Raw genomic sequence first — 25860 nt, 5'->3', positions numbered from 1 at the left:
TGTAGCACACAGTTTTGCATACAGTACTAAAGCAATATTTATTATTGATTTGGAGGTAAAGTAAGTGAAATATTGTGGAGATGCATTGACGTTATTAACCTGTTAATAAATAATGTGCTGTTGCATAGAACCGGAAACAACTAAATAAGCAGGAAATACAAAAATCATAATATTCTTTGCCGCTAGTAAATCACTAGAAAATAGCTCGGGAGATTGCTTCACTCTCCATTCCCAAATTACTGCTATTGGCAAGAGAAAACTACCTGGAGAAAGAGAGAGAAGAGAAGAGAAGAGAAGAGAAGAGAAGAGAAGAGAAGAGAAGAGAAGAGAAGAGAAGAGAAGAGAAGAATAGAGAATCCTGTCATATATTCGGTACTCAATAGAATTTTTTAAATGAAAGAACACTTGCAGCCGAGAACTTTTAGATCAAAAAGTTTGTTACCGCGTGTCACTTCGTTCTTGCAAATTCTGGGAGATGCGGCTGAGCTTGAGACTTGAAAAGAACACTAAGAACTACATTTCCCATAAAGCCCTTCTTCTGCACGCTACCCAGCCTGTGACGTCGCTCCCATGGCAACCGAAGAGCCTGCTTGCCCGGGCCCACCTCGGAGTTTGCGGTCTAATTTCTAAGCTGGGCCCGACACGGAGCTGGGACCCCGGGCCTGCAGAGCCACTATGCCCAGGTATCCCCGCATCCCTGCTCGCGCCAGGCTTACGCTCCCCTCTTTCCCACCCTAGCGTGGAAGGGGTGGGGAGGGAGAGGCCGCTGGGGGTGTATTTTGGGAGGGGAGCCCACGCGGGATCCGATAGTGGGAGAAAATTGTAGGTCTGTCCTGCTTGCAACCCGTGCCTGGGTGGTCAGAGACCCGTGGGAACTGCCCTTGCGCGTGTGGATTCTGCCGAAAGTTCCCCGGGTAGAAAGGAAGAGATTTGGAAACATTCAACTCCAACCACGCACTTACTCAATAAAAGTTTCTTGCAGGCCAGGGAATGGAATGCCTAGGAGCAGGGGTTCACAAAGCCACTTCCTTCGGGACCCCCTCCTGGTGCAGGGGTTCACAACAACAGTAAACGGGGGCCCGGGGGGGGGGGGGGGGGGTAGGACCTGCGGCAGCACTAAGTGTAGGATCGTGTTTAAAAGCGAGGGGAGGGAGCGGCGGGGATAGGGATGACCTGTCAAGTACATTGCAGCTCTTCAGTTCTGTGGTGCCAGTTTTAAGTCCCTGTTCCCAAGGCCACCCCTAAACCTTCTCTGAACAATGTGTAAGGACGTGGAGGAGACGTGGAGTCCATCACACAGCAGCGTGAATGGGGTTCTCACCTTGTGGGTTGACAGTGTGATCTCTGAGGAGGCTATGAATCTTGTGTGAGAAATGTCAGTTTCCCAGTAACCGTACCATGGGTTACGGTTTTAAAGTTCTGGCTATAGTTATAGCTTTCCACCAGCGGCAAGACTGGTGGCAGCGCCTCCTTCTCTCCTCTCGTTGGGAAGTTGGAAAGCAGATAATCACACTTTTGAGAGAATGGCATGTAAGTAAAGAGCAGACAGGCCTGGACTGAGTTCCAGGGGGCTCACCTGTGGAATGAATGTGAATTTTAGTGCAAACATTTAGGGACACCTGCTTTAGCTCCTTCCTTCATCCTTGGTTCTTGAATAACATTTTTTTTTTGAATAGCAATTATTATAAGCTCTTAATAATTATATGTCGGCCAAGCCCTAAACTAAATGATACATTTTAATAATCAATCATGACAATCTTATAAGGTTGGTATGCTTTTTTATTAGCATTTTAGAGATGAAGAAACAGGGGACAGGCACAGAAACCTGCAAGTATTAGGTGCCCAATAAATATTTGCTGAACTAATAAAGGAATGAAGGATCCAGAGAAGTTGGCTAATTTGCCCAAGTTGGCATATGTAGAAAGTAGCAGATTCAGGCGTACAACACATCAGATCTCGCTCATTCTTTTTAGTTCAATACTCCATTTTTCACGTTAAGCTTTAATTTAAAAAATGATGTAATCGTATTTGTGTAAAATTATATGTGTGTGTAGAGATATGAATGAAAATGATTTTCAAAATGTGATTTTGGGTGATTTTTTTCTTTATATTTTCTGTATTAGACATAAGGGAATCCTGCCCTGGCCGGTTTGGCTCAGTGGATAGAGCATCGGCCTGCGGACTGAAGGGTCCCAGATTCGATTCCGGCCAAGGGCACATGCCTGGGTTGTGGGCTCGGTCCCCAGTAAGGGGCATGCGGGAGGCAGCTGATCGATGTTTCTCTCTTATCGATGTTTCTAACTCTCCCTCTCCCTTCCTCTCTGTAAAAAAAAAAAAAAAAAAAAATCAGTAAAATATATTTTTTTAAAAAAATAAGGGAATCCTGAGTTAAAAATATAATTTTAAAAATAGGAATAGTTGAGGGAGCAGAGATCATTTGGTACACTGGTTTTACACCTTCCCGCATTTGCCCAGATGCTGTTTTTCAAGTTATATCTTTCCCAAAGTTGGATATTCGTATGTGCCTGAGAAGCTCACACATACAGCTTTCAGCCTCACCTGGGAGCCCCAGAATTAGAAACCCTCAAAGTCTGGTGCGAAAGGCTCTGCGTATCATGGTCAGCTTTCTCTGATGAACCAGTACAAAGAAAATGACTAATCCTCAGTCAGCAGTTTTACCAGTTTATTGTCCTCCAGGAAATAATGTTGATTCGTTTTATAAATTTGACTGAAATAAAAGTGCTCTGAGCTTGAACTAAATAATGGAAAGGATCCTTCTTGTTCCTCTGAATCTTGTTTTCCTGCCTCTCATTTAGTGAAACGCTCTGGGAAATTGCAAAAGCTGAAGTGGGAAAACGGGAAAGTAACGGAAGTGAAGGTGATGGAGCTGAAATTGGAGAAAAATCCGTTTTCTTCATTGGCAGTAAAAATGGGGTAATTTTTCCTAATTTTTTCCAAGTATTGTGATGATTTAACAACTAGCGGTAAAATTTGTATTAATACATTGATAAAAATGTGGATACTTCAACTCTTGAGCCATCTAATGAGTCTCTGCCTGCTGGTTACGTTGGAGCTGGTTATGCCTCATCTGAGGGTGTCCTGCTTATGGGTGAGTGGGTACTCACATCTGGCCTGAACACTTGTCGTTGGTGTCCCTGATGTGGGCCACAGCAGCTTGGAGGAAGGGGCACTTGTTTCTAATTAGACTGCCCAGAGGAGCCATCTCTTCCCAATTTGCACAAAGGCACCATAAATGCTAACCTGATGACCACTTGTACAACGGACATAAGCATATAGATAATATAAACATGAACCATATAAGTATGATATGGTTAACCTTCACTTACTGGGGTCACAGAAGTTGAAGGAAACTTGGAGATATTCTAGTTTTCTACAATAGGGATTCTTAACCCTGGGGACTGTAGAGATACTTCTTGGGATCAGTGAATTCCCTAGAAATGTATGCAAAATTGTGTGATTGTGCATCTGTGCATTTTTCTGGGAAATTAGAATATCCCAGCATTCTAGCACCTCCCGAAAAGGTTAAGGGCTATTGCAAACAGTGGTTTTAGAGTTTGAACATCTCCAGCAGTGGGGGCGTTCTCTTCCAAAACTGTAGCCTGTTTCGGGTTTTGTTAACTCCTAGTTATTAGAAAACTTCCGTTTGTAACTTCCACCCTTGGTCCTAATTCTGACCCAGAAAACTATGGGAATAAATCGAATTCCTTTTCTATTTGCTAAATTTTCAAATATTATAAAATGGCTCATCAAATAGTTAATGGCAACTATCCTGTCTCCCCAAGTATCTGTTTCAGCTTTATCTTCATTTCTTTCAGCCGTGTCTTTTGTGTCATGGACTCTATGTCAGTCATGGATTCTCTGTCACGATCTCAGTAAATCTTAACTAGAATTATTCTAATGTGTAATTCTCAGGGTGGAACAGAAATTTTGATGTTTGTTTCATTAAAATAGACAAGGGCAGGTCTGCAAGCTTCTCTTTTTCCAGATGCTGAGCTTTGGTTTTATTGTATAAAAAAATTTAAATGGTGATGGAAAAAAATAAAGAAAAAAATTTAGTAATCACTCAACCCTATTCACTAAGGTTGAGTTTGAGATCTGTAAGTCTTTCATTTATGCTATTGGTTTTGTCCTTAACTTTATTAGATTGGGCCCTTTTTTACAGTCTGTTAGTATTTTTAATTATATTAAAATAATTTATGTATGTGGTCCTAAAAAAATAGAAATCCTTTAGAAATAAAACAAAAAATACTCTAACCGTGTATCTGGATTGCTTACTTTGAACATATTTGCAACATGTACTTTATTTGTATGTTATCTTTTTTCTTTATTTCCACTTCAACAATTAGAATTCAAACATTTTAGAAGACACTAATCATCAGCTTAACCAGTAATTAGCATTGATGAGTAAAAGAAATTTAAGGCAGCTGACAAGTTGACCACTAAAGTGAGGTATGATTTGCTAGTATTTGTCATCCAAGGGGCTTTATAATTATAATAATAGCAGTGTAGTTACTACACTGTGATGGAAAGTTGACAGTTAACGTTTTCCACTTATCAAACTTGGGAACAATTCTGAAAGTTTCTAGTTTCCAGGTAATTTATCATTCAAGTAATTAAAAAGCTATTTTGGGCCACAACTATGAACAATAGTAAAATTTTACATATGGATGACATTAACACAGTATTGCTTTTTTAAATTTCTAGGGCAAGACTACTATTATTCTAAGATCTCTTGACAGGTAAGTGTTATGTTAACGTTTAGACTACATTTTTTGCTTGCATAAGGCAAGTTAGATACTAAAAGACATATGGAAGGAGAACAATTTTGATGTACAAACAGAATAATTCTTAGTGAACCCTTAGTATGGTCTTTAAGATCTTCTTTAAAAAATAAAACCAACAGTAACTAAAAAAATTATACAGCATTAATATTGGACTTCCCTATTCATGGAGAAATTAACATGACTACACAGCCTACACTTACTTTCTTTTTGGCTATACTACTGTGATATTTTAATTGTTTTTATTCTAGCTAGTCCATGATTATTTGAATGTTAGTCATAATCTTTAAATTACTCATTGATACAATTTTGAAGCAGAATGTTGGTCCTCAAACTGTACATTTTACCATTTGTTTTCTGTACTTTTTTAACCTATACTGGCATCAGATTAAGATTTAGGATTGTAATGGCTAGATATTGTGGGAAGTTGATAAGGAACACCTCCAACCAATTTGGGGGATATTTATCTGTTCCCTTTATTTCAATGCCTTTCTTATAACTTCTCCAAAAACAGCAAGAGAGATGGAATCTGGTCTTAAGGTCACATTAAAGAAACATTCATTTGCAAAATATTATTAAGTGATACAAATAATAGAATGTTGGCTTTGTGTAATTCCTCGTCAGCAGAATTGTTTCTTAGAAGAACCATCCACAGTGATACCTGCTCCATCCTTCCATCCCCAGGAGCCATGGCTCTTTTCAGGGCAGGTGTGTTTCTCATTACAGATACGTCATCCAGCACAACATCAGCTTAGGACAACATCTAAATTGAACTGAAAATTACGAATTTGGGTTCCTTGATAGTCTACTTAGAAAAAGAACAGTTCTTCAAATTGTAGGTTAAATATCAGAGTTTTAAAATTTTGTCTTAAAAGCAGCGTTTTGTTTCATAAAGGAAATTCTTATCTTACAGGAAATAGAACCAAATATTCCATACATATAAATGAAAAAAGTACAGGAGTGATATACAAAATATTCAATAAGCATACATATATAAATCACAAATTAAAAATTATTTTTATCCTCCAAATTTAAAAGTTAAATACTAATAGTACTCAGCATTAAAAAGGAACGAAGTCCTACAACATGGATGAACCTTGAAGACATATGCTGAATGAAATATGCTGGTCACACAAAAAAATACTGTATGATTCCACTTATATGAGGTATCTAGTCGTTTATAGAAACAAAGAAGCTTACCAGAGGCTGGAGGGAGGAGAAAATTGGGAATTGTTAATGAGTTTGAAGTTTCACTTTTGTAAGATGAAAAAGTTCAGAAGTGTGCTTGCATAACAATGTGAATATACTTAACATTACTGAACTGTGCACTTAAAAATGGTTAAGATTATCAACTTATGTTATGTCTTGCTACTAGAGTAAAACAAACAAATAAATAAATAAACCATAAAACTGCTTACCAAGCAATGTAAGCTGTAGTGTAAATAATTTATAAGATGATTTTAATATTTTTCAAATCATTTGTCGATGTTTAGGAGTCACTAATGTCATTTGTTGGTAGCTCTCAGTAGATAAATGATGCCCGCATTTGAGCTGTGATTTAAGGTAGAGAACTGTATTTAAGTCTCCACTGATGTCTTCATTAAATTGATGGTCATTAGGTTCCCCGCTCCCCATAGCAAGGCTGAGCATGACCCTGATGTCAGTGCTTTCCACCTGGCCTGGATGCGGTGAGCCTGTGCCCTAACAGCCATCAGCACTGCCATCCCCACTGCCTCTCTGCTGGGCTACCAGGTCACGCAGGCACTGGTACTCACCTCTGCAGCTGCCACTAAAATCCATCAGGATGGTGTTTTGAGGGCTTATTGATTTTTTATATAATTTTAAAATCATTTTTACCTCAATGCTATTATACAAGGTAACTTCTCCACTAGTAGATTAAAGTTTTAAGAGGAAGCAAAAATTTATCAGGTAAGATGATAGCATAAGAAAATAATGGTAATACTGTCTGTCTTTATTGTACAGGGATGAGCCACCAAAACCAACCTTAGCCTTGGAATATACATATGGAAGAAAAGCTAAAGGGCATAACACAGTGAGTGTCTTTTTAAGTGATATTGCTATGCCCACAGATGGAGAAGTAATGATGCTGACTTTGTTTTACATTTTCCATCTTATCTACAATCAGTAAATATATCAGGCAGTACACTTCATGGCCATGTACTTTTAAACTTCAAATGCAACTCAGCAGATATGAAGCTAACCCAAACTGAAAATATTTTGGCCTTCTCATTTGTTATGTCTTCAAATGCTATTATAAGGTTCCTTTGTAACTTTATTGTATGGTTTGGGGGCATAATTTATTAATTGTATTAATGTGACTTTTTCTTCTTTCAAATGAGAATATGTGAGTTACCTTCTGTGTCTCCCCAAAAAGTCTTCTAAAAATATGTTTGACCTGTGGAATATTTATGAAAATATACTGCTCAAAAAGCAAATTATTAGAAAATATACCCTGAAGTTGGTAAAACTATTTTAGACTGCAGGCCCTAATTGTTTAAAATCCTATTTTCACTTGTTTTAATGTCTCTTCAAAGGAAAGTTAGAAATTATTCAGTGTGGAGGGGGAATTTACAGCATTTGTGAGGAGGTTTTTTTAAAAAAGCCTAAATCGAATTCTCTTTTGGAGTCCTCACATGAAAAGAGGCCATTTCTTAAATAAAGTTAGCTGTATGGAAGAACAATCTAGAATAGATGGTCCCACTTCTGTAGCACAGGCAAATTTTTATAGATTGACTTAGTCCAAATTCTGATGATTAGACAGTGTGTAAAGAGTTAAAACTGCCTGATGCTTCTTCCTGAATTCAGCAATGAGAGTTGGTTATTAAAACTGTGAAATTAAAAAGAAAAGAAAAAACAAGATATTGAGATACAGGAGAACTTTATTTTTGTTACTCACATGAACTTTGACATGAGTGATAAACTTAGAAATGGAAACTCTGAGACAACTTTCATAATCTTAACTTTTGAGGAGAGCTCTAAAAACATCCTTTCATCAAACTGTAAATCAATTGACATTCCCCAATGACAAAATTACTTCCCCCACAGGCATTAATAATCCAGATATCAACAGCAAAAACAACCTTAGTGATTATGAGATGGTGATTTGTCAAATACATATATTCATCTAAAACTTGCTTTAATGACCATCTGTCTCTTCCAAGTTCATGGCTAGTAGATACATTAAAAGCTCATGTGATGCTTTTTTCACCTATTTTTTTCCTCTAAACTTTGTGCTGTCAAGTTGAGCTTGTCCATATTCATTCTAGAAGATTCATGTCTTTCTGAATGTAATGTTCCCTGAGAGTTCTACATGGAAGCCCTTTGTCAGCTCCTCACAGTGTGGTGTCCTGATGGCGACTCCGCGTCAGGGCGGAAGCGGAGATGTCATTGGCTAGCCGTCTAGGGAGCTTGTCATGGTCTTGATTCTGAGCTGCCTCGCCCTTTCATCCCCTCATATTGAAGAGTCCTATAAACAGGGAAGCAGTTGTTTATTGCCAGTGAGAGCCTGCCTGTCAGATTCCCCAGGGGCATCAGGCACAGATCCTTGCTCAGGTAACCCTGGTCTGTATCAGGGACTGCCATCTGTCTGTCCCATTTTCCCATGCCCTACCTGTATGTCTAATTGATTTTGTGAGCCTCTCCATCCCTAAATCAGGACGTTTTCTTATTCAGCGATTTTATTTCTATCTAGAATCATAACTGTTTTCAAAAAGATAATACCAAACGTTTTCAACTACTTATTTTTATATCACTTTTGAGCAAGTGTCTGCTACATGTGCTATTTACAGAATTAGGGCACTGTTTATGTCTTCTATTAAAGAATTATTAGAATTAGGGCATTTATGTATACATATATGTTCTTAATGCTTCATCTTTATTCTTTGGAGTAGATGTTTTGATGCATTTTGAGGGATGGGATAGAGAAAGAGAAATGTTTTAACTGCCAAGAAAAGGTTGATGGAGGACTATAGTATTTTGTATCCATAATTATTACTGACTGGTACTAATGAAATATAAGTATTTCAAATTCAAAAAAATTACTTTGAAGAAAAAACACCTGGTTTTTTTTCAGCCAAAAGATATTGCTCACTTTTGGGAACTAGGTGGAGGAACCTCTTTATTGGACTTAATCAGCATACCAATCACAAGTGACGCCTTAAGGTAAGTGAGCCAGCTCCAGGAACAGTAGTTAGTAAGCACCCAGTCAGTTGTGTCCATGGGAATGAGTAGGCTTTTGTGAATCAGAATTTTGGGGGACAGTTTTATGTTGCTGAAGGCTTATGCTCACTTCCTTTCTATGTGCTTAAACCAGGGGTGGGCAAACTTTTTGACTCGAGGGCCACAATGGGTTCTTAAACTGGACCGGAGGGCCGGAACAAAAGCATGGATGGAGTGTTTGTGTGAACTAATATAAATTCAAAGGAAACATCATTACATAAAAGGGTATGGTCTTTTTTTTTTTTAGGGCCCGCGGCCGTAGTTTGCCCACGGCTGGCTTAAATTGTAATGCTTCAAAGAGAGTTAAAAAGAACTAAGGCTCTGGCCTTTGCTGAAATGAGAGAGCTGGCATTCCACCTAGTAACATGTTTTGCAAGCCTGCAAACAAAAATATGTCAAATAATAGTTGGGCAATGAATTCACTTTGCAGAAATGAATGTGAAAAGCTTAATTCTTTCCAGTACGCATCCAAGTGTGAGCTAGCTCCGCCCTGAGTTTTTTCCTTTGGCTGGATATTACATCTGCCTTTGAGTTTAATGCGAATTAATACTGTTGATGCTTCGGCAAAGGGAAAACGATGAGTTAGAGGAGGGAGAATGTCTCTCTACTTGCAATCTTAAAGAAATAGAACTTTGGGGAAAACCTCAAATTCTTTGGTTTTCCTGACAGTGCCTCCCACATATTGGCCAAATCAGATGTGGAAAATTGTGACATTTCTCACAATGTTCATGGGAACCATCTTAGCCAAGGAAAACAAAAACTTTGAAATATCTTACTTTTGTCAAGGTTTAACACAAATGGTTTCTTGATACATGGACCAAATACAAAGGACCTGATATTTATTCTATGTCAGCCACTAACATAGTTAGGGTACAGAATTATTTCTTATTAACAGGACAATTGTTTTTCCATAGCTTATTCTAGGTAATGTGGGCTTTATTTGTCCAGTGATTTTTTTTTGCTTTTAAAAATATATAATTTTAGTGTATGCTCATATAGAAAACGGGGAAAAATACTGAAAGGTACAAAGAAGGAGCACCCATAATCACATAAAAGAATAATCACTGTTAACATGTCAAGGTATTTCTTTCAGTGTTTCTAGTGTTTGTAAATATAATTTGTACAGATTTTAGATGTTTTATATGCACAGTTAGATTTTGCTTTCTCACTTATAACCACCCTTTCCCAGTGGCATTACTCTTCAGGAGCATGGAATTTTACTGCTACCTAGTTTTCCGTTTGTCCTCCTTTAACAGAGAAAATGAAGCTGCCTGGGATTAGGGTAGCTATGCAGGGTACTGTAGTGGAGAAGAGCGGGTGAGGGTGGGAGGAGCCAAAGGAACCTGAGTGGCCAGTAGTGTGGCCCGAGGCTGAAGGGAGTTGGGCTCTCACGGGGCTCCAGTTCTGACCCTGACTGTCGGTTACCTTGTTACGTTACCTCACTTGCCATTTCTAGGCCTAACAGGGTTTGGGCCCACTGGGCTTTTGGAAAATCTGATTTCTGTAGGAAGCCAAATCTTTCCACAGCTTCTTGAATACCCGGCCTTGTGAGTTCTTGCTCTTCCTTTCCCTGGAACCCCACAGCAGCTGGGCCTGCTTTAAGAGCGAGGAGGGGTCAAGGTTATGAACACAGAGAAGGGGAGCCATAAGGCCTGGCTCCAAAGTAGGTTGCTGAGTCGTTAAAGAATTCATGGAAAACATTTCACTCCTCATGTACTTGCAAATCTCAGAGTATTTTGTGACTGGAATTAATTTGACACATAATTTCCTTTTGTTGGACACAGCCCAGAAACTGGAGAAAATAATATTTCCAACTGCTATTAGAATTGTTTGTCTTTAAAGTGACTGTTCATAAAATAATTACAGATGCATTGAACGTTTCCACAGACTTTAGATAAATTGTAATAGAGCATCTTCTGTGGCCTGATTCTCTGTTTTAAGAGGTTGGGCTGTTTTTACTTTGTTTTAACATTTTTAGCTCTCATTTGCTATGAAGATAAAAGTAACACAAGTATTTCCAATGCATTGGAAACACAAATTTTAATCTTCGAAAAAATTGAACAATTCATTTCTCTTTTGCTTAAAACAAGGTCCACCAGTAAACCTGTTTTCTTCTCCTTTACCTGTTGTGCTGCTGTTGTTATTATTTTAGTTTCCCTTCGTTGGAACACATAGTAAAATTGGATCTAAACATGCATTGTTGGACCCAATTACTTGCAAATTATTTGAACCAAATTAGTATTAGTTCAAACAAAAATTCCAGTGCCACTAATGGTTATAACACTTACATATCACTAAAAAAAGCACTCAAATAAGTAAGGCTATAACTTTGGTGCTGTTTTATTGTGGGGTTTGTTTATTTTTTGTCTTAGAAAATTGCTATGTGTTTTTCTTTCCTAATCTATCTTATTCTTAGATAATAACTTTCAGTATAGTAGGGTTTCACAGTGGTAATTATTTTGAGTCTTTTTAAAAATATTTTTTTATTTCTTTAGGACATTTTCTATTGTTCTTGTTTTGGATCTTTCAAAGCCTAATGACCTTTGGCCCACCATGGAAAATCTGTTGCAAGCCACAAAAAGCCATGTAGATAAAGTGATAATGAAACTGGGAAAGACAGATTCTACAGCAGCTTCTGAAATGAGACAGAAGATACGGAGTAACATGCAGAAGGACCATCCAGTGAGTTGCAGCTGGGGTTATTCTTGGAACCTTAGCCCATACACAGTTACAGAGAACATCACAACAGCTTCTTTAGTTTTTATGCATGACTTAAGATTCATTTGATATAGATGAACCTGCTCACTGGAAAATTATAGCAATTTTATAAAACCTCAGTAAGAACATATCAAGGAAAAAGATTTTTTATGTCTTCTTAGACATCTTCTGTGACTGTTATGGGATATTACACCAATCTAAAGAAATAGTTTTAAGTAGTAATTTGATATTGATTTTATAAAATGAAGATTAAAAACCAAACTGTACAAATATCACCTGACAAGAAACTAAGGGAAGCTACAAATTTGAGCAAGGGTTAGAGTTTAAAGAGCCTTCACTATCGCTCTATATTTTACATTCCTTCAGTGTCACAGAGTCAGTACATTTATCATCTGACAAGTAATTACATTATAAAGTTGCAATGGTGACAACACAAGTTCTTTAAATACAGTCATGAATTTCATCTTCTACAAAGCTAAAAGCAGGATTTTACATTGCCCAGAGTTTTCATGAATGTGTTTTACATAGGTAATATCCAACAAAACTGATAGCTTATGGTTCCCATGTATGCAGTATAAATGCTACTGCAACAAACAGTTAACACAAAACAGTAAGAAACGAAAAGGAAGATGACATGTTACATAAGAAAATAAAGGGGCAGAACACACAAAAAGAATAAATCTTTTAGTAATTTAGGGAATTGCTCTTTATAGTTTATACTTGAGAAATACAGTTTATTAAGTGAAGGTTAATTATTGGAACAACCTTAAATGTCAAGCAAGCATGGTCAACATCTATGAAGAGACTGAAAATGGTATCTTTTTGGAAGTAAATAGAAATTGCTGAATATACAATAGTAATTATAGTAAATCAATGAAATATGTTTGCTAACAGGATCGTGAATTAATTGACCCATTTCCAATACCTCTGGTCATAATTGGAAGTAAATATGATATTTTTCAGGTAAGCTCTTCCACTTCTAGTTGAGTTTGTTATACATACATGTATGTCTATGCTTTATGGGAGAGGAACCAAAGTAATAATGATTTGTGTGGTCTGTTCATAAGATTCCCTTTTTCATTTTATAAGAATGTTCATCTAATAGAAGATATTATAAATATTTGTAACAGGTTTTTTTAATCAGGCCAAAAAAGAAAAAAAAAGTGTGGGAGGTTGGGAACAAGTTAACATATAAAGTGGTTTTATATAAAACATCGATTGTCTTGTATATTTTGATAAGCACCAGGATCAACTTCATTTGTAGCACTGTGATATTGGAAAAAAATAGGATTCTGTGATAAAATATTAAAAAACATTTTCTAAAAAAAAGTAATAATGAAACATGAAAGTATCTCTCAGAGGGAGAGGTCAAGGAGTCACACATCTTAAAGATTTTAGAAAAGAGGATATCGTTGGGAAAGCAAAAATAGGTAAAGAACAACAAATACAGTGGAATGGGGATAAGGTAAAAGATTTAGAAACTGAATCTTGAACCTAGTCACCAAGGGATAGGACTTACTTTCCTACTTTTAAATTGAAGAAAGTAGAAAATTGGTTTCTTCTTATCTTTGCTTGTCAGAGAATCCTTAGGGTATTCCACACTATGAAATGTGTGCTGATTTCTGAATTCTGTTGAGCTAAGTGTTTAAACAAGGGAAGATCTGACAGCTGTAGCTCTAGAAGGCTGCAGCTATTGTTCTGCTCTCTATAGAAACAAATACCAAGGTAATGGAATCCTACTCCTGAGGGTGTGTTCAAAAAATAAACAAACAACTAAGAAATACTCTATATCTGCATTGAATAACTTATATCTTCATGCTGCAGACATTTCTCGTTCTCTCAGCTCATTTTTCATTTTAATAACATATTTCTTTAGGATTTTGACTCTGAGAAGAGAAAGGTAATATGCAAGACACTTCGATTTGTTGCACATTATTATGGAGCATCATTAATGGTTCGTACATTTTCTATCCTTTGGGCTTGAATGGACAGTACCAAATTTGGAAAGGTTAGCAACTTCATGCACAGTCATGAAGACTAATGCTTTTACTAATGCACATCATCCCCTCCTTTCCTTTCCCATTGCCCCAAAACGTTCATTTTATAATGGAGCCATAGAACATACTTCTAGATGGCCTGACATTTCTTTGGTGCAAAAGATCTGAATTGCTTATATCTATAAACCCCAATCTTAAAGAGACAATTTATTTATTTATTTATTTATTCATTCATTCATTCGTTCGTTCGTTCGTTTCCCTTAAGAATTAAAATCTATATTCTCTTAAAAGAAAAGGGCTAGACCATGTTGTCTCCAGGTCCCTCTGAGCGCATTGATTAAGAAGAAAAAAGAGATCATACAAATGGGGGATAGGGGTAGGAAGTATCTTTTAAAATAAAAATGCTTTAATATTTTATTGCATTGAAGGACATCAAATAGATAATGATGATGATATTTATAATAACCAATATTTCTTGAGCAATACTTTGTTTCAGGCCCTGTGCTAAGCATTTCACATTATTCCCTCTTTTCCCCCCAACCCTATGAAGAAGGTACTGTTTTCATCCATTTTACCATAGAGGAGACTGAGGCTTAAGTGAGATTAAATGACTTGTCCAAGATCATACATCTAGTCAATGATTTCCCTGAGATATAAACCCACCCAGCAGGACTCCCAAGTTCATTTTTTTAACCTCTGCAACAAACAGCATTTTTTAAAAAAGAACACATTGGTTCAAGGTTATTTTTCCCACTTTCATACATCTTAGTCATTATGATTTTGGCTTAGTGACTTTTGGTATTTTAAAAAATCAAATTTAGACTCAAAGATTTGTAGGGTAACCATATGTCTTGGTTTTTACCTGATATCTCAGCTTAATTATTAATACTACCCACTCACTTCCAATCTCTAAAATGTTCTGGTTATGTCACCCTAGTTACCATACCACCACTGAGAATATTCAGTTGCTTATTTTGCAACCTCCAAAGACAAGTCAAAAGAGAAGTTAAAAAATCGTTTTAGTGAGTATCAGTATTATTAGACTGGTCTGTAGCTCCCTTGTTAACTACTTTGAAAGCAGTAATATGTCCTTAGACGGAAATGTTATTTGGGATGTATACCTCCTGTTTTTTAACCACCCAGATTGCATTTTAGCAGTAACTATGACCCATACATGGGAGTAGCTAAAATGTTTAGTGCATAAACTCGAGTTCTTTCAATATTATGTACTCATGAAGTTTGAAGAGTCATTAAAATGAATTTATCCACATTTCTTTTTTTTTCTTTATTTGTTTTTTTTTCTGTCTATTCATAAGTATTTGTTGGGCAAATAAATAGCAATTCGCTCTGCAATCTGTACTTGTTCAAAGCCATATTTATGTTACCTGTTTCTGTGATTTGAACGCAGAGTATAAAATTTATTCTCCTGATTTTTTTTTTTTTTTTAGTTTACAAGTAAATCAGAAGCTCTATTACTAAAAATACGTGGAGTTATCAATCAGTTAGCATTTGGTATTGGCAAAAGGTACTGTTAAAATACGTTTTTTTATATCTTTTTATTTTATTATTTTTGGCCAATATTGTTTCATCTGACTGTTGTTCTCACCAGTCTTTTGTTTCTTGACCCAGAAAGTGCCCCAGATATCTGTTCTTGGAAAGATAATTTTATATTATCTTTTGCTTCTTCTGTTCTTTAAATATTTCTCAGATTCACAATTAAAATGTTAGAGAATACTTAGTTTGACACTAGAATAAAATATTATTATACTTCCTTCTCTGATTTCTTTTGCTTCTTTTCTCTGATTTTAGTGCCATTCCTTCTATTATCACTTTCTGAATTGATTATAAATGAAATAAACAATATTTGTACATAATTTTCTTAACCATGCTACTTTTCTTGGTTTTGATTTAAGGTAATTTGTGTCTGTCACTTTTTTTCTCCTGTAAAACCTTCATTAATGCTCTACATTAAATCACTTACACAAATATTCACTCACTCATTTGGGCAGTGCTTTCACCAGTGGCTAGATATAAAACTTGTTTCTTGTATTTACAGTAGAGTGTGGTAGGATATTCGATTGCTAAACTAAATTAGATTCTTTTTTCTTCTTATCCATGTAGCAAATCAATATGTGTGGATCAGAATAAACCACTGTTTATCACAGCAGGATTGGATTCTTTAAGTAATATAGGTTGGTGAACTTATTAAATTTGTTCAATCATTTTTTTAATTGCTTATTGATTTTATCCTACTCTATGTTCCCTTCATCTCCAACGTACCAGCATTTCTGGTTTCATTATCATTGCTGTAATTTCTTATTATTTAGTTGTATACACAGTATTACTGCAGTATATCACATTGGCATATTTGTGATGAAAGGGATGTTGCCACATGAGAGACCGGCTTCTGATCTCTATTCCACTAAAAAGTTTGCATCTATTTCCTTTCCCTTACTGATTTCTAGGTGATTTTAAATTGTAACTCCTTGGATTTAGAAAAAACAAGAACATAGAGTGGTCAGGAAATTCAAAACTATATATTATGGGCAATGGTGAAAATTAGAGATTCAAGGGATAGAATAAATAAAAAGGAATACAGTATTAATTAAGTATCCCTTAATTTTTCATTATGAAAATAGCTGGCCTCATCTACTGGGATGTGTTTCCTAAACTTATAGATGCCCTAGGCTCATGAAGCAAAAGTAATTTTACAAGTCTATGAAGTCAAGCTACTTATCTTCTTATAATAAAAGATGTTTGGGCCTAACAGCTCTTTATACTCTAGGACTGTCATAGTTTGGTTTTAAACTCTAGTGAGCAGTACTTCCTATTCTCCATTACTCTTACAAGCTAAAGTTAACTTGACTTTAAATGTAGATATCTTTGTAATGAGATTATAGATTGAATTGCATTGAAAGGAATAGAGATGGTTAATGAGTGATTATAGAGAATGATTTTTTTATTTTTATAATTATCATTAGTTTCAAGTTAATTTCAGTCACAGTAAAAATCACTTTGTGTACTGATAGATAATGCTGATGGGAAGCTTTTGCCCATGTGAGTAAGTAGAAGTCAGAAAAAGGTTGAGAACTACTGAATTTAAAAATCATGTAGCTTGGACCTCATCAAAATTAAAAACTTTTGCTCGTTTCAAAAGAATGAAAAGGCATGTTATAGTCTGGGAGAAAACATTTTCAAACCACATACCAACAAATGACTAGTATCTAGAATATATAAAGAACTTAACAGTAAAAACAAACAATCTAATTAGAAGATAGGTAAAAGTCATGAGCAGACATTTCACTAAAGAGGATATATGAATGGCAAATAGAGTTTAATATAATTAATTACTACGGAAATTCAAATTGAAACCACAGTGAGATATCACTTCACACTATCAGAATCGCTAAAATAAAAAATAGTGACAACACCAAATGCTGACAAGGATGTTTAGAAACTGGATTACTTAGACATTGCTGGTGGTGATGTAAAATGGTACAGCCAGTCTTGAAAACAGTTTGACAGCTTCTTATAAAACTAAGCATGCAGCTACCATATGACCTAGAAATTGCACTACTAAGCATTTATCCTAGAGAAATGAAAACTTGCATTCACATAAAATCTGTACAAGAATGTTCATAGCAGCTTTATTGGTAATAGCCCAAAACTAGAAGCTACCTAGATGTCATTCAACAGGTGAGTGAATAAGCAAACTGTGGTACATTTATACCGTAGAATACTACTTAGCAATAAAAATGAACAAACTATTGATACACAGAATTTGGATGTATCCCCATGGAGTTATACTGAATGATAAGAGACAATCAGAAAAGGCTACATACACTACGACTCTTATAAAATTTTTAGAATGAGAGAATTTTACAAATGGAGGAAAGATTAATATCAGAGGTTAGGGACAAGACTGTGGATGAAGAGGTAGGAGGAGAGAGGTTGGGAAGGAGGTGAGTGTGATTACAATTTTAGTGAACAACATAGATGCTGAAACATAATGAAAAAATCTCAGATTATAGATTGAAAAGTATGAAAAAGTGTCCCAAAATTTTTTTGAATTTCCAAATTAAATTATGCAAGCAATACATAAAGGCCTTCTCCTTATAAAACATTAAAATATAACATAAAAGGATCAAGTTTGGTCTGTATCTTTCCAGACCACTTTCTATATATGAGTATGTGGTATAAAAATATGTTTTAATTTAATGGTATTATTCTATATCATTTTGAAATGTGTCTCTTTCACTCAATATGCCTTAATGGTTTTTCAATATTATGCTATATGTAGATTTGTTTGGTATTTTGACTGCTGGATCGTATTACACAGTAATTTAGTTTACGCTTCTTCTATGGTTGGACATTTTGGTAGTAGCCAGTTTTTCACTAATATGAATGATGCTGTAGTGTGAAATCCTTAATACATGTATGCAGATGTTTTAGGGTAAACACCAAAAACTAGAATTGCTTATTAATAGGGAATGACCTTTTTTAGTACTTTAATGGTATTTAGCAGCGCCACATTACCCTCCAAATCAGCTGTTCCAATTTTCTCTCTAACCAGCAACACATGAGTATTTGTTTTCTCGCAAATTCACATGCACGTGAGAATATCAGTCTTATATTTTTGCTGAGCAGCAATTGAAGTGTAGGGAAAGAGAATTACAGTTTACTCATTATTGTCTCCTCTTCTTCTAGAACTGGAACCTGGCTTGCTACACTGGGTTGGGGTAAATTTTAATTGTGACTGTAATAGGAAGATGGACACGAATGATCTAAGATTTATACTGTTTTTAGTGTCATCAGTTTTACTGATAGAGTTTGAATGTTTTAATCAATGCAGTCATTGGAGCAAACCTTCCAATTTCAGGGTCTCCTCCTGTTCCTGATAATGACATTGGGAAGTTTCATGCCCGTTCGCCAATGGAGTTGTGGAAAAAAGTGTATGAAAAGCTCTTTCCACCAAAGGTACCTATTTCTGGTTCTTTTAAAGCAGGAATTCTTACCACTATTCAGTGGTTACTGGGAAATGTCCAATGGGTTTATTATGACAACTTTGTTTTCAACTCTCATGCTCAGAAATTAAACAGTCACTTAAAATCCATTGTATGTGAGACACTGTGGGGTTAAAAGGTGGGTTATGACACAGTTCTTGCTCCACTTTGAAACAGCTCTCTGGCTATTAGACAAGGGAGAAACAATCATCTGAAAGGAGAAGAAGGAAAAAGGACTTGGTGGAATTTGGCCCTCAGTGGTGATGATAAAAGATCATAGCCTACATGGCTGGCTGAGGAAAGGACATGGATTGTGAGTCAGATGGTGTGGGGTTATGGGCATGAAATGATTTGAAGTATTGTAATTTCAGAGTATCGACACACTAAAAGATATCAAGGACCCTGCAAAAGACCCCCAGTATGCTGAAAGTGAAGTTGATGAAATGAGAATTCAGAAGGATCAGGTATTACCCAAAACATTTATTTCATTTTGAATTATCACAAAAATACCTGTAGACTTCTATACATTTTTCTCAATTTACTTAATGGTTTTTTTACTTTATAATTATGTAATAGTACATCTTTGCTATAGAAAAGTTAAAAGTATGATATGAATCAAGAAGGAATTAAAAAGCACCTATCACTCTACCACCCAGAGATAACCATGTTTACATATCCTTTTTGGATTTTTCAGTTTAGGATGGCTAGTGATTCTTACTTTGCTGCTGGGAAATGCTTTTATAATATTCTTTTGTTTGTGAGATTATTTAAAAGAGCTTGTTTTTTATTAGGACATTCAGACATACCTATACTTTCTTGTACCAGAATAATTAACTACTGCCTAATCTGAAAGCACACAAACATAACTGACAAAATCCAGGATCTCTCAGGAAAGTGGTTCAAAGTGGGGACTGCATTCCACATGTGCCAAGATAGCACTGTTCATCATATACAAATCTGATGTGAGGATGCAAAACTGGGTAAATTTATCATGGCCCAATACTTATATTTTCCCAGATCGCCGTTTAGTTTGATAAAATGAGACAGTGTGTGGAATCTGACCTTGTATAATAAGTAAGCTTATGTATAGTAAACACTGTAAATTGAATATCCTGACAACCTCTCGGGGGGGATTTGTAGAGCTGTGTAACTTAGGCATTGTCTGAAGGATAACCCGAACACACCATCCACTGAGTATTCTTCTCAGCATTAAGCAATACATTGGACTTAGATACAGTCCAGAAGACTTTTGAAAGTATGTCTTGAGTATTTAGAGGGAGTGTAGCTGTAGCAAGTAAGAGGCATGTTACAATCCCTATCATAATTCCAATGGATATTTCACAGAAATAGATCAAACAGTACTAAAATTTATATGGAACTACAAAGATCCAGAATAGCTAAAGCAATCTTGAAAAAGAACACAGCTGGAATCACCATGCTTCCTGATTTTAACTATATTAGGAAGATTTAATAATGAAAACAGTATGGTATTGACATAAAGACAGGCACATAGATCGATGGAACAAATAAACCCATGCATATATGTAAATTAATTTATGACAGAGGAGCCAAGAATATACAATGGGAGAAAAGATAATCTCTTCAATAAATAATCTTGGGAAAATTGGATAGCCACATGCAAAGGAATGAAACTGGATCACTATCTTAGACCATACAGAAAAGTCAACTTAAAATAGACTAAAGCCTTGACTATAAGACCTGGAACTATAAAACTCCTAGAAACAACATAGACAGTAAGCTCCTTGACATTGTGACACTAATTCAAAAAGATATATGTACCCCCATGTTCACTGCAGCACTGTACAATAACCAAGACATGGAAACAACTTAAGTATTCATTGACAAATGAATGGATAAAGACACACACACACACACACACACACACACACACACACACACACACACACGAATATTACTCAGCCATAAAAAAGAAGGAAATATTGCCATTTATGACAACATGGATGTATCTTGAGGGTATATGTCAGACAGAGAAAGACAACTACCATATGATCTGACTTATATATGGAATCTAAGCAACAGCAACAAAAAACCAAGCTTGTAGATAACAGAGAACAGACTGGTGGTTGCCAGAGGAGGGGTAGGTGATAGACCAAAGGAGTGAAGAGAGTAAAAAAGTACAAACTTCCAGTTATAAAATAAATCATGGCAACATACAGCTTGCGAGTATAGTTAATAATATTGTGTTGCATATTGGAAAGTTGCTAAGAGAGTTGAGCTTAAAAGTTCTCATCACAAGAAAAAAATTCTATAACTATTTGTTGACAAATGTTGACTTATAATGGTGATCACCTCACAATATATACAAATATTGAATCATTATGTTGTACACCTAAAATGTATATAATGTTGTATGTCAATTATACCTCAATTTCAAAAAGTGAGGGGCATGTTGTAAGAAAAGTAAAATGACCTTGAGTAACTCCTATTATGTGTATATCTTGGCTATAGAGATTAGTTGGAAGTCATCCCTGAATTAATATTTACCTAGAAGTCAATGACTAACTGCCATTGTTGATAAGAGTATTTGTTTATAGTGCATAATGACCTTTTATTACATTTATATACATAAGTATTGTTAAAGGGCTAGGGTATTTCCGAGTATCATGAGTTTTCACAGTCAAATCCATCTTCTCTAACTGACCTAAAACCATAAGAATTTTTAGTGGAACTGGAAAGCAGTCCTACAATACCTATGTCAGTCTTCACTCAACTCTTGTACCACACTGCTACCTCACTAAATTCTGTATTCTCCCTAAACATGTATCAGTGTAGGTGTGTGTGTTTAAAATATAGGCCTACTGATTATAAGCAAGTTGATTTTTGGAAGCAGGGACTAGCCCTGGCTGGTGTAGCTTGGTTGGTTGGACATGGTCCTGTGCACCAAAAGGGTGCTGGTTCCATTCCCAGTCAGGGCACATGCCTTGTTTGTACCTTTGATAACCAGTGAGGGGCTTGCGGGACGTTTCTCTCTCAAATCAATGTTTCTCTCTTTCTTTCTCCCTTCCTCTCTAAAAATCAATTTTAAAATATTTTTTAAAAAGAATTGCAGTGCAAAGAAAACCCTCTTATTCGGCTATTCCTTTAAACTATTATCACATTATTTTGAGTTCACATGATAGCAGTACTGAAGGGCCCAGTGGACATGGTGAGTTCTGTGTCATACTAGTTAGTTATTCTTTATCCTCCCTCTGGCATGGGCTGTATGACCAGCCCATTCTTCCAAGTTTGCTGACTGCAGAAGGGACATACTACTAGCAAAGAATCCCAAAGCGATGCCCAGTAATTGTTGTGGCTTATTTTATGAGTTAACAATCTTTGAAACCATAAGTGGTAGATAACTGGTGAACTGAATTAACTTCATTAGAAAAAATAAAGCATGCTGTAAAGACTTCTTTGGAGTTATTAGTATAAAACTTCTTCCAAAGTCTTATACAGTTTTGAAACTTGGAACGTTTAAATTTTAATGACTTAGACTATAGCTATGAATGAGGCAGTCTGCAATTTTTCTGAAAATGAGAATAGGATTTTTCCATTTATAGCAACTATGAACTTTAATTATGTTAGTCAGAGGGCAGTGATTGCCTTATCTTGCAGGGTAACCACTTTTTGCTTATCTGAAATAATATTTTACTCTGTACAGTTAGACATTGAGCAACAGGCAAGAGGCTAGGAGAAGGCATTCCTGGAGATGGTCCCTTTTGCATGTTGATGGTCTGACTCAGGATTTCCACTCTCACTAAATTTATCCTTATTTTGTGAATTGTAATAGTTACAAAATAGTCTCAAGTTGTAAAGTACAGCAAATGGAATTTAGTCAATAATCTTATATAATAAAAACCTAATATGCTAAGTGTCTGGTCATCTGGTCATCCATTCAACCAATCAAAGCATAATATGCTAATGATATGCTAAGGCCACTCAACCACTTACTCTGACAAGCACTGACCACCAGGGGGCAGACGCTTCGACTGGTAGATTAGCTTACTGCTGGGGTCCAGCCGATGGGGACTGAGTGAGGCAGGCCCGGCACACCCTGGAGCCCTCCCACGGTCCCTCCCCAGTTGGCCAACCTCCTGCGTCCCTCCCTGGCCTTGATCGTGCACCAGTGGTGTCCCTTGGCCTGGCCTATGCCCTCTCGTAATCTGGGACCCCTCGGGGGATGTCAGAGAGCCGGTTTTGGCCTGATCCTGCAGGCTAGGCCCAGGGACCCCACTGGTGCATGAATCATGCTCCAGGCCTCTAGTATTGTAATGACTATGTATAGTGCCAGGTGGGTACTGGAAACATTGGGGGAATCACTTAATATAGGATATGATTATATAACCACTACACTGTACACCTGAAACAAAAACAAAATAATATTGAATGTAAACTATAATTGAAAAATGCAATTTTAAAAAGAGTAACATATACTCATTATGAAAAAAATCCAAAGATATACAAGTATATGTAATGGAAAATGGAAGTGTTCTGCTCTCTCTCCATCTACTTGCTGTTTTCACATGTGACTGCCGTCCTTTTTGCTGGCTGGCCGTAAAGCCACGTGTGAGTGAGTGCTGGTGTGTTTAATCAGTCTTTACTGGGAGATCATCTTAACCAGCGGTCAACAACCTTTTGGACCTCATGGGACCACCAGTGGTCTGTGGACCACCGGTTGGCGACCGCTGCTCCCAAGGTTTCCGCTAATCTGTTTCCAATTGTGTGTCAATATACACAGTGCAGTGAATATATTTCTGCTTATATCCTTGTGCTCTTCTATACTATCCTATAGGATAAATTTCTTAAGGCAGAATTATGGGTTAAAAGATCTTATTTTTTTTTTAAATATATTTTATTGATTTTTTACAGAGAGGAAGGGAGAGAGATAGTTAGAAACATCGATGAGAGAGAAACATTGATCAGCTGCCTCCTGCACACTCCCCACTGGAGATGTGCCCGCAACCAAGGTACATGCCCTTGACCGGAATCGAACCTGGGACCTCTCAGTCCGCAGGCCGATGCTCCATCCACTGAGCCAAACCGGTTACGGCATAAAAGATCTATACATTTTAAATATTGATACTTAGCTAACTTCAAGCAGGTTTTAACAAGAGTTGAATAGCGAACAATTAAAAATAAGGTCACTTTTCAATACTTAATATATGACAAATACTTTATTAATTGAATGAACTTATATACTATATAGAATATAATTTTGTCTGAAACTTTATTAAATTCATCTCTAAGTGCTGCTTATGCTACCCAGAAACTCCAAAGGCTACATTCTAGTAAATAAATACTAAGTATAATCATTTACAAAATAATTGCCAAGGAATTTTGAGAATGATAAAGCTGTAAAGGATACATTGTTATATCAAAAACTGCTAAAGGAGTTTTAAGATGCCTACTTTAATTGTTAAAGTTGATTGTTAAAGTACTATAATGTATATTTTTGTTTTAGGAACTGGAACAGTACAAAAAAAGTTCTTCCAAGTCTTGGAAACAAATTGAGCTGGATTCTTGAACCTAACTCAGCTACAGTGTATTTATTTCCCAAATACTGGTACAAGTAAGATTATTTTATTGATATTAGCTCATTAATGAATTCATTCTTGTGTTAATAAATCCTATATAATAAGAGTAGAATATACTAAGTGTCCAACTGATTGGTCGACTGCTTGACCAGTTGCTATGAAGCACATTGACCACCAGAGGGCAGATGCTCCAACCGGTAGGTTAGCTTGTTACTAGGGTCCGGCCGATGGTGACTGGGCAAGAGAGCCAGACACACCCTGGATCCCTCCTGTGGTCCCTCCCTGGCCAGCCAGCTCCCATTGGCCCTGATCGGGACTGGGTGAGATGGTCCCGATCACCTGATTGCTGACCAGGCTAAAGGACCCTACCCATGCATGAATTTGTGCACTGGGTCTTTAGTAATATTAATAATAGCTCATTAATAAACTAGCTGTTGTGTAATAAATGAAGAAAGACATGTAATACTTCAAACAATTTTTTTAAAAAGGAAGTTAAGATGTATAATTTGCTAAAGGAAAAGTGCATTTCTTGTATTAGTGCCACCCCAGGATATTTATCTTTGAAAAGGGGAAAAAATTGTATAACTATGTATAGTATTTTTTTAAATAAAAAGAATCTTCTATTACCTACCTCTACCATGGTTAAGTAAATATATCCTTGGTTCAGCATTGGTAAGTTTGTGCTTATGTGTTTTCAGGAATGTGAAAGCAAGAGCATGTAGTAACAGTTATGAATAAGGTTAAGTGCTCATATTAGACACATTCCTTCTCTAAGGAGTTCTCAGCTGTGGCTGGTAGGAAACGGGAATTGGGTTCACTTTCACAAGCATCTAATGTTACTCTAATGGTGAGGCACAAAAAGCACCCATAGTACTTATTTAAAATGCACATTCCTGAGCCCCCACACCAGAAATACAGAGTCAGTGAGTCTGGAATGGGGCTCAGGAAACTGCGTTTCTAATCAGCACCTCCAGTGATTCTGACATACGTTAAGTGTAACTTTTTGAAGAACAGGCAGTTTTAAGGAGATGTTGTCAATAAACAGACCAAAACTTGATCACTTGGTAATAACCAAGATTATTTCCAAGGTAGGATAGCTTGTAAGAAGCCTCAATCTTATAGGTTCACGTACCTGCTACCCACGTTCAATTTAGAGTAAGTATAGTTGCTGTTACCAATCAGGAAAGTTCTTTTACTCTGTGTTCTTCCATTTCCACTGTAAAATATGTTGACCCTACCATGCCACGCACCCAGCTTCAAATAAGCACCCCTACTAACCACAAGAACACCAAGGCTGAGGAGTGGCATCTGAGTGCACAGCAAGCTGCCTGATTACTGTCGTGAAATAAGGTGTCCTAAACTAGCTGCAGTACCCGAGGCTCCAGCACTGTGGGGAGCAGGGTTTGCAGCATGGCTCCAAGGAACCTCAGCTGAAGGAGCTGACAGGCGCTGGGCCTGGGTGCTGTGGAGAAAGGACTCCCTTTAAATTAACAGTGAACGTGATGCTCTCAGAAACACCACTGACTTGGTGAGAAGAAACAGCTCA

General features: G+C 36.6%; 1 protein-coding gene across 1 annotated transcript; it reads left to right on the top strand.

The window, feature by feature from the left end:
• The first annotated feature begins 524 nt into the window (after window positions 1–524).
• DYNC2LI1 (dynein cytoplasmic 2 light intermediate chain 1) lies at window positions 525–24426 on the top strand. The gene is made up of 13 exons (XM_059659970.1): window positions 525–683; window positions 2817–2934; window positions 4726–4760; window positions 6786–6855; window positions 8896–8984; window positions 11537–11723; window positions 12654–12722; window positions 13636–13713; window positions 15205–15281; window positions 15878–15948; window positions 18636–18733; window positions 19131–19223; window positions 24242–24426. The coding sequence occupies exons 1-13, from the start codon at window positions 676–678 to the stop codon at window positions 24302–24304; spliced, it is 1056 nt and encodes a 351-aa protein (XP_059515953.1). The 5' UTR covers window positions 525–675; the 3' UTR covers window positions 24305–24426.
• The last annotated feature ends 1434 nt before the right edge of the window (window positions 24427–25860 follow it).

This window comes from Myotis daubentonii, chromosome 12 (assembly GCF_963259705.1).
Source record: "Myotis daubentonii chromosome 12, mMyoDau2.1, whole genome shotgun sequence".
In the NCBI taxonomy this organism is placed as follows: Eukaryota; Metazoa; Chordata; class Mammalia; order Chiroptera; family Vespertilionidae; genus Myotis; species Myotis daubentonii.
Note: the sequence above shows the minus strand (reverse complement) of the source record. Positions and strands in the feature narration are given on the sequence as shown.